The sequence below is a fragment of the Balaenoptera acutorostrata genome, chromosome 16 (assembly GCF_949987535.1).
Source record: "Balaenoptera acutorostrata chromosome 16, mBalAcu1.1, whole genome shotgun sequence".
NCBI classification, from domain to species: Eukaryota; Metazoa; Chordata; class Mammalia; order Artiodactyla; family Balaenopteridae; genus Balaenoptera; species Balaenoptera acutorostrata.
Window position 1 is genome coordinate 145,873 of NC_080079.1, and position 10,096 is coordinate 155,968.

The following is a 10,096-nucleotide window of genomic DNA, read 5'->3' on the forward strand; positions in this document are numbered from 1 at the left end:
ACTCATGTGGAAATTCAAAGGACCTAGAAGAGCCAAAACAACTTTGAAAAAGGGTAACAAATTTGGAGGACTAACACCACCTGATTTCAGACTTATTATAAAGCTACAGAAATCAAGAAAATGTATTGGTGTCAAGACAGACAAACAGACGAATGGAACTGAATAGGGAGACCAGAAATAGATCCACAAATATATGGGCAATGGATTTTTATCAAAGCAACTCAGTAGAAAAAAGTGAACTTTGATCCATGCCTCATACCATATGCAAAAATTAACTCAAAATGCATCATAGACCTAAATGTAAAATCTAAAATTATAAAACTTCTAGAAGAAAACATAGGAGAAAACCTTTGTGACCTGGGATTATGCAAGTATTTCTTAGATATGACCCCAAAATACAAAATATAAAAGAACCAATAGATAAATGGACTACATCAAAATTTAAAACTTTTCTTTGAAATAGAACAAAAAGACAAACTACAGACCAAGAGGAAATATTTGAAAAGTATACATCTAATAAAGGACTTATATTCAGAAGATATAATGTACCCCCATACTCAAGGATAAGAAAATCACCCAATGATCTAATAGGCAAATTATTTGAACTTCACCAAAGAAGAAACATGGATTGCAAATAACTCTCTGGGGAATTTCAAATTAAAACAACAATGCAGCCCCTACGTGCCTGTCAGAAGGACTGAAATTCAAGGACTGGCCGAGTGTCATCGGTGAGGACGCGGAGCAGCCGGCGCTCACGGTCTGCAACCCCCCGGGGAAAGTGTGGCATTTCACAGCGAGTTACACACACCCCACCACGCGATCCCGCCATCTCACTCCTAGGTAGTCACCCAGGAGGAATTAAAGCCTGTGCGTATGAAAAGTCTTGCACAGGAATGTTCATAGCTGCATTATTCACAACAGCCGAAAACTCAAGCAACAAAAATGGCTGTCAACAGGCAAACGTGGCAAATCCATACAATAGAATAAAAGGGGTGAACTACACGGCCCCAGGGACGTGATCCCATTTACACAAAACTGACTGACAGGGACAGAAAACAGGTCAGTATTGCCTGGAGAGGAGGAAGCTCTGGGCTGGTGGAAATGCATGTTCTCTTGGTCGTGGTGCGGGTTTCCGGGGTGTGCACATACGTCAAAACCGACCAAACTGTACGCTTTATATGTGTGCTATTTACAGTGTGCCAATTACACCTCAAGAATGCTGTGTTTAAAGAAGGAAAAGCCTCCCACAGAGGAAACCCCAGGCCCAGAACCAACAGAATCAGCAATGTGTGCAAAACATACTAATTATGTCCAAGCTGGCTTTTCTCCAGGAGCGCAAAGTTGGTTTAACGTTAGAAAATCACTGTAAACTCCCACATTGAAATACTAAGAGAGAAAAATCACACTGTCATCTTCAGAGATGCAAAAAAAGTATATAACGTTCAATATCCATTTGATAATAAATAAATAAGGTAAGACGTTGTAAACTAGAAGTAGGAGGGAATTTCCTTACTCTGATAAGAAGTGTCGCCAGAACACAGCTCGCAGCCAGCGTCCTACTTTCTGAGATCAAAAACAGGCGACCCTGACCGTTTCTGCCTGACTTTGCCCTGGAGGTCTTAGCCAGCGCAGTAAGTTAGGAAGAAAATCGTAAGTGTTGGAAACTGTCATTCCCACAGACAAGGCCACTGGGAATGTGAAAATCCAGAAGAATCTACAGATAGGTTAGCAGAACTCAGAAGAAAGTTTATCAGAAGGAAGTTTATCAAGATAACTGGATAACTTGTCAATAAACAAGTCACTTGTTTTTCTATATGTGAGAATAAACAGAAAATGAATTCTTTTAAATAGATACACTTTATAAAAGCAACAAAAATATTAAATATCTAGGAATTACTCTAATGAAAGAGGTGGAGGCTTTATGAGAAAACTAAGTGACACTGAAGGAAAGTTTAAGGAAGGAAGGAAAGGCACCAAGTTCACAGAAGACTCAGTCTTGCAAAGAAGTAAAATTTTCCCGAATTAAACTATTGCAGGAGGGGGACTAGACGACAAAATCATTCTAAAATTTACATGGAAATCCAATGAGTGGGAAGAGTCATCCAAGTCAACTACAAGCAGCCCTCAGCAGCCCCTTTTGGATGAGCTGTCCGTGGTGGTTGGGGGTCTCCTACAACGGCCAGCTGGGCAGCGTGGGGTGGAAGCAGAGAGCAGGGTCTAGGAGTAGATTCCTTCCTCCCCGCAGACACCACCAGGCAACTCCAGGGGCCAGTGGCAGGCCTCTGTGCCCAGCTGGCCCTGGTGGGGTGAGGAAGTGAGGGTGCTGGTTACCAAGGGGCAGAGGTGGGAATTTCCATGCTGATGCTGGAGGGAAAGGAGATGAAGACCCAGGAGCCGAGCTGGACGAGGGCCCTTGAGGTGTGGGGCTGGAGTGGAGAGCTCAGCGCGCCCTGGGGGAGGCCAGCCCCGTGGCGTCGGCAGGAAGTACTGGATAAAGATAAGGTCTCTGGGGGAAGCAGGAAGTCCGGCCCCGCCTGTGGCTTGTTTTCCGAGAAGGGGTTGGGGGCAGAGTTTAGGAAGCCTTCCGGGAAGGCAGCTCATGCTGCAGAGCCAGAGATGGGGGCTCTGCAGGGGGTGGGTGAGTGCCAACCCTGGAGGGGGGGCGCGGCGCTCACTGCGGTGGGACCAAGGGTGCTGTGGGAGTGACCCAAGAAACAGGCAGGCCAAGAGCGGAAGCTGTGGGCCATGGGAAGTTGGGGTGTCAGTGTGGAGGGGCTGACGAGGCGTGGGGTACAGGGCCCTGGGAAGTGGAGGTTGAACCAGCGGCCGTGAGCTGAGAGGGCTGTCCACGGATGCCTGGGCTCCCAAAAAGAAAATCTCCAACTGTGCACCAAAGTTGTCAACAAACAAGCGAGAAGTCCCAGCAGTTCTGCAGCCTGAGACAGCCCGTGCCGAACAGGCCTCTGGGAGAGACATCCGACCCATGAGTCTCGGTGGGTGCGCGGTGGTGCCAGGCCCCGGGAAGGCGCAGCGGTGGGGAGACCTGCCCTAGGAGAGCAAGCCTGAGCGGACTGGTGGCACGGGCGGGCGGCCAGGGAGGCTCACATGGGGCCGCAGCCACACCCCCTGGAAGGTTCTAGCGGCCTCTCTGCCACAGGCAGAGCCGGGGGAGGCTGAGGCCACGGTGCTGCAGACAGAAGCCTGCAGGGTGGGCGGCCCTGCACCGGACCCCACAGCTGCGCCCCTGCGCCCAGGCCCAGCAGGAAGAGAGTGAGAGTGGACACACCGCCCACACCACCACCACGTCTCAGTGTCCTCCCGCGGTCATCAGGGCTGGCCACGTTCTCAGTCACTTAAAATTACATCCTGAATAGATTAGCTCCAGCATCCTCAGAACACGGTGAAGCAGGCGAGGTTAAGGACATCACAACAGCTAAAGAAGACCAGTCTCACCAGCCTCGCCGTGGCTCACTCCTCCTCCTCCACCCCCCCACCCCCCGCCCGCTCCAGGCTCCTTTCCCATCCCACACCCTCGGCCGTGGGAGGCCCCAGGCCTTGGGCCTCTTCTCAACCTCATAAGGAAATGTCATCGTGCCCAGACGGACCCCTGAAGGCTCACCTCCACCCCCAGCCCAGCTCTGGACTCCAGTCTCACACGTCCACATCTCCACCTGACTGTCCTTTCATCTCCAAATAAGCAACTTACTTCTGACTTCCTCCGAACCCCTCAATCCCACTTCTCCCAGAGCCTGGGACCCCTGGCTCCTCCACACTTACGTCCAATCCATCAGCCAAGCCCACGGGCTCTGCCCCAGAATCCATCCTGTGATGGATGTGACTGACCCACCACAGTCACACGAGAGTGCACTCTACAACCTGCAACCGCAGCCCCAGACAAGACCCTCGGCACTTCGTTCCTTTAAAACAAAGATGCATCTGGCCCCTCCTCTGGGCAGAGCCCTGCACTTCTCCCTGAGAAAGCCAAGCGCCAAGGACACCAGCAGGCTATGCGTACTGACCACTGAGGGGCGCCCACCTCTGAGCTCGGCCATGGCTCTGCCCCAGGCCCGTCCCCAGCACGTAGCCCACGCTGCCCCCACTCTGAGCCGCACTCCCCCAGCACCCTGAGGCCTTTGCAGTCGCCATTCCCTCTGCCTGGCACTCCCTGCCCTGCTGTCTCCAGCGCCCCTGGGCCCTCAGGAGTCGGCACGAGCCACAGCCCTGCCCTGCCCTGCACATGTCACCATCCGTACGCCCCAGGAGGGCCTGCTCACCAGCCCGCCATCCTCCTCCTCCGACACCCGAGCTCCACGCGGCAGGAACTGGTCTGTTCGCTGCTGCGTCTGAAGTTGAGAGCCCAGGCCGAGACCAGTAAAGACCCAGCAAACGCCGCTGAATGATGGATGAGTAAAGGACTTCTGTAAAATGACTTTGGGGCAGAGGGACACACAGCCAAGCTACCCCCACCCGGGCCCAGCGGGGCAGTCCCAGAGCTCTGAGCTCCACTGGGGCAGGGACCCGGGCTGGGGCGGCAGCAGGGCCCTCGCCCACCTTTAAGGGGCCGGTCAGCTGCCCCCTGCAGCCTGTGGGACCCCTTCTCTGATTCAGCACAGAGACTGATGGCGAGGTCTGCGCCCCACGTGCCAGGAAGCGGCCGAGGCCCCTTGCGGGCTCCTGGGTAGAGGGTCCTAGGGCCGGCACCCCTTCGTGCCTCACTAAAGGGTTTCTCCGTCCACCTCGTGTGACCCTCACAGTGGACCGCCGGAGATCAGGGAGGTAGGTGACCATGCGGCCGGCGGGAGCCCCAGCCACTCTGAGCGGGCAGTGTGGAGCCCACCCAGGACAGCAGGGTCTGGGGCACGGCCCAGGCCGCTCCTGCGCCCCCAGCTCGGGCCCGGGGTGGGCAGTGGTTTCTACCCGAGCCCCCTCTGCTGCACTGAGCGGCCTCTGGATGGCGAGGGTGCCCACCTGCACCCACATCCTACCTCCGTCACACCGGCTCTGGTCCCACAAGGACAGCGGGGGAGGGCAGGTTGCCCTCTGGGCTCTGATTCCGGCCACTTTGGCTGACAGAGCCAATCACAGGACAGGAGGGCCCTTGGGCGGAGGCCTGGGCCTCCCGGCAGGAGCTGCGGCCGGGTGGGTGTCTTGTGCACTGGCCCCTGGGACAGGAGGTGGGAGGAGCCTGGCCCTGGCCTCCTCCGCCTGCCTCTCCCTCCTGTGGGCTCTTCTCATGTGAGAAGAAAGTGACTGAGGACCGAGGTCAGCCTCCCATTTAAGACTTGGCTGTCCTTTGGAAACACACTCGCGGCCTGGGAGGTGGGTGGTGTGGGCTCCCAGGCTGCCCGGCCCTCGGCCGCCCTCCCCACGCAGAGGAGACTGTGGTCCCTTGTGCTTTCCCCCAGGAGACACGACTGCTGCTCCTGTGAGACAGGGGCTCGGAGGAGGCACCTGCTTCCCTCTGGGGCATCGACTGCCGTCTCCCCCCGACGGGCCTCTTTATCGTGAAGGGGCTTCTCTGCAGCCAGCCTCATCCCTTTTGCATCCTCAGAGCTCTGTCCTGGGAGGGATGCACGTGGAGGGTCGCAGGGAACACGACAGTCCTGGGGTGGGGAGGTCCGCAGGCCCGGCGTCCAGAGCTGGGCTCAGCTGTCAGCAGGACACACGCTGCAGGAGCCCCTGGTCAGCCTCTGCCTGCCCTGGCCCAGCCGAACACGCCTGCAGAACCTGAGTCCCTCTGAGCGCTCAGGACCAGGTACGGAGCCGCGTCTGCCAGGCCCCTGCCCCAGAGAACTGTCGGGCGCCCCATGCCAGGTGAGCAGAGTGTGGGCAGGGCTGGGACTTGAACCCAGCTCTGCCGCTTGAGACTGCGTCAGTCTTAGCACAGGTGGAGCTGAGGGTGTGTGTGCCTGTGTTCCCGTGTCCGAGCACGTGCCTGTGTGCGCCCATTCCCGCAACAATGGGCAGCGAGCCAGCCAGGGCTGTCGGTAGCCGGGTGTGTGTCTTGACTGGCGCCCGTGTGAAGGGCAGCGTGTCTGTGGTATGGGGTTTACCCTTGTGTCAGAGCCGTGTTTGTCCATGTGTTTCTGTGCAGGTGGCGTGTGTACGGGGACGTCTGAGTGTCTCTCTGGGGCACGGGCACCGCCGTCTCTGTGTCTTCGTCTGCCTGGGGGTGTGGTATCCACGTGAATGCCTGCTCTGCTCGGGGGCCTGTGGGCTGGGCACGGAGGGTGCAGGCACCTGTGAGTGAATCTAAGTCTGGGGGACGGTGTGTGGCTCTTGCGCTCGTGTCAGGTTTGGGGAGCACGTGTGTTGACTGGTACATCGTGGTGCAGGACGGGGACCTTGTGGTTTGTCCCCATGTGTCTGTGTGATGAGAACTCAGGCCCGCCTCCCACCCCATCAAAGAAGTGGCCCTTCTGCTCCATCTTTCAGACTGAGAAACAGGGGCTGGGTGAGTACAGATCTTTGTTCCAAGTCCCACAGCCGGTCAGCGGCAGATCAGAGCAGACATGGTTGTCAGGCGCCATAGTGGGAGAGTGGAGAGAGAGGGGCCCGGGGTAGTTTTGTCCAGGCCCTGGCCACACCGGGGGCCAACACCATGCCACCGAGGTCTGACCAGGCTCCCTCTTCTGCCTGGAGTCACCGCCGCCCCTGTGGCCACCAGGCACCTCAGGGTCTGTAGCAGGTGAGCTCAGCCAGGGTCCTGCCATGACCCCGCGGGACAGCTGAGAGACCAGAGGCACGGGGAGGGCAGCTGTCCTGTCCAAGGCTCAGGTGGCCGGGGGAGGGCAGGGTTTGAACCCAAACTGCCCGTCCCAGAGCCCACACCCTGGAGCTCGGGGCCCTGCTACCTCCTAAAGTCTTTGCAGGATGAAAACGGGGGGTTCTTGCCGCCTGGAGCAGACACGAAACAAGGGCAGAGATACGCGGCCGGGGTTTCTCTTCTCCAGATACATCCTGCACACGTGATCCAGCCTGTTCTAGCAGGGGGCCAGGGCTGGCGGCGGCTTCTCCCCTGTTACAAGAAATTGTCCTCACAGGCTTGAAAGGACCAGATCCTAAAGACAGAAGTCAGCACCCCCTCCCACTCCTCGCTGGGCAGCTGGGTCTCGACTGGGTGTTACTTCAACGTCAAGTGTGTGGACCCACTCAGGGCCCCGTTCTGAGTCCCGTACAGTGCAGACAAAAAGTTAAAACCCCAGCCACACTATAAATGAGTGGACTGACTTTTTTTTTGACCGCGCCACGTGGCACATGGGATCTTAGTTCCCCAACCAGGGATCGAACCCGCGACCCAGTGGAAGCACGGAGTCCTAACCACTGGACCACCAGGGAAGTCCCTGGACTGACTTTTTTTTTTTTTTTTTTAAAGGATTTTCTTATTTATTTATTTATTTATTTATTTATTTATTTTTGGCTGCGTTGGGTCTTCGGTTCGTGCGAGGGCTTTCTCCAGTTGCGGCAAGCGGGGGCCACTCTTCATCGCGGTGCGGGGACCGCTCTTCATCGCGGTGCGCGGGCCTCTCTCTATCGCGGCCCCTCCCGTCGCGGGGCACAGGCTCCAGACGCGCAGGCTCAGCAATTGTGGCTCACGGGCCCAGCCGCTCCGCGGCATGTGGGATCCTCCCAGACCAGGGCTCGAACCCGCGTCCCCCGCATCAGCAGGCAGACTCCCAACCACTGCGCCACCAGGGAAGCCCCCCTGGACTGACTTTTAAATGGGTTTTGGAGACCTAGAAGCTCACTAGGATGTCTGAAGGGCCCGTTCTTGGGACGGAGGGACAGGCTGAAGTGGGTCAGTGGGTAGGGCACCAACAGGAGGGAAGAGACCCGGCTGCCCAGCGAGGAGTGGGGGGGGGGGGAGCTGACTTCTGTCTTTAGGATCTGGTCCTTTCAAGCCTGTGAAGACAATTTTGTAACAGGGGAGAAGCCACCGCCAGCCCTGGCCCCTCACAGCCCCTTGACTATCACTTGGAGTGGGGGCTGAGATCCGCACAGGGAGGCCCCGCCTGCAGAACCTCCCTGCAGAGCCATGGCCGCAGGACGAGGCTCAGACAGAACTGGGCGGGAGCTGGCATGGGGCCGGGCAGCTGAGGGCTGGATCCTGAGGGCCGTGGAGGGGACTCAGCTTCTGGGGTCACAGTTAGCTCATCCAGGGCTGCGAGGGGACCCAGGGTGGGGGGACTTGGATTCCTGGGTCCTGCTGACTCCTCGGGAGCCTGCTGAGTGCCGCGGGTAACCCTGGGGTACACTTAGCAGGGCTGCCATCGCGTGTACAGGGTGGTGGGGACCTGCCACTTACCTGGGAAGACAGCAGGAGCCCGGCTCCAGGCCTGGCTCCTCCCACTCTGCCCCAGCTCACGTGCCCACTGTCCCTGACCTCGGTGACCTGGGCCATGGGCCCCCACCAGTCCCCATGAAGCCTGTTTGCAGGTTGCCAGGTCGGGCCTCTCAGGTGTCCTCCTGGTGCCCTGCTAGCCTTCCCCACAACACACAGCATTCGTCTACCATCTGCGACCAGGCTGGGCTGGCCGCCCCAGAGCAGACAGGGCCCACGTCTGCCCAGCTCCCACCCAGCACCCGGTGGGAAACTCGTGGTGTCATGGGCCAGGCCCTGGGCAGCACTGGGGGACGCAGACGAGGGTCAGGTCCCCTCCTCGTGGGGGGCTCGGCTGACACAACCTCGAGGGAGGCGCAGCGCCTAACCCGCCACCTCTGCCCCCAGGTCACGTCTGCAGGGGCCAACCACTCGGAGGTGACTGAGTTCATCCCGGTGGGTCTCCCGGGCTCCCTGGGCCTGCACGTGTGCCTGCTGGTGGTGCCCCTGCTGGCCTACCTGCTGCCCGTCACCGAGAGCCTGCTCGCCGTCGCCGTGATCCACGCCAGCCCCGCACTGCACAAGCCCGTGTGCGGCTTCCTCAGCAACTATCCTTCCTGGAGGTGTGGTACATCTCCGTCACGGTGCCCAAGATGCCGCTCAGCCTGGCGGCGCCCGAGTTCCGCCGCATCTCCTTCGCGGGCTGCATGGTGCAGCTGTACTTCTTCCTGGCACTGGCCTGCTCAGGGTGCGCACTCCTAGGCGTCATGGCCTACGACCGCCACGTGGCCATCTGCAGCCTGCGGCGCTACCCAGCCATCGTGAGCCCCGGCCTCTGCAGCCTCCTGGCCGCTGGCCCCTGGCTCTCGGGCTTCACCACCTCCACGGGGAAGGTCTTCTTCATCTCGCGCCTGGGCTACTGCGGCCCCAACGTCATGAACCACTTCTTCTGTGACGTGTCCCCCCTGCTGAGCCTGGCGTGCTCCGACATGTCCCTGGCGGAGCTCGTGGACTTCCTCCTGGCACTGCTCATCCCGCTGGGGCCGCTGCCGCTCACCGTCTCCTCCTACACCACAATCATCAGCGTACCCCGTCCACCGCCGGCCGGCACGAGGCCTTCTCCACCTGTGCCTCGCACCTGGCTGTGGTGGTCATCTTCTACTCGGCCTCCCTTTTCATCTACGCCCAGCCTCGCGCCATCTACTCCTTCGACCTCCACAAGCTGGTGCCCGTGGTCTACACAGTGCTCACGCCTCTGCTCAACCCCATCATCTGCTGCCTGCGGAACCGGGAGGTCAAGGAGGCCCTGCACACGGTGGTGCAGAGGGCGGCCCAGGCCCTGGGCACATCGTCTTAGGATGCGCTCCCCACCTGCCCCCAGGACCCACCACCTAACCCGCCCTCAGGGCCCCTCTCATTTGTCCCCCTCACTCAGCATTCACGCAGCCAGCTCAGCAGCTGACGGGCCCTGTGCTGACCAATGACCCCCGACCAGGGCATTACGGAGGGCGAGAACCATGTCACGTGGGGCTTAGGTGCGAGGAGTGAGTGAGGGCAGCGCCGTCCAAGCCAGACAGGACTGTCCATTGCACCAGGAGCGGGTGCTGGGCGGCCGGAGAGTCTGTCTGGGAGGGAAGGTCTCTCCACCATCCACAGGGAAGGGGGAGGGGGAACAGAGCCCCAGCCCTGTGGGTGGAAGGCCAAGCCCACGCTTTGCCCCTTCGGCCACGACTGTGGGCAGAGCTTATGCGAGGGACCTCTCGCTGGGAGACCTGG

At 58.9% G+C, this 10,096-nt stretch overlaps 1 protein-coding gene across 1 annotated transcript; it reads left to right on the plus strand.

Annotated features, from left to right (window-relative positions):
• Positions 1-2,983: 2,983 nt before the first annotated feature.
• Positions 2,984-9,677, plus strand: LOC103016662 (olfactory receptor 226-like). Its single transcript, XM_028164222.2, is given in 7 exon segments — positions 2,984-2,993; positions 4,184-4,325; positions 4,609-4,776; positions 5,709-5,814; positions 8,729-8,927; positions 8,930-9,400; positions 9,403-9,677. Coding segments are annotated over 7 exon segments (1,371 nt in total).
• Positions 9,678-10,096: the final 419 nt, after the last annotated feature.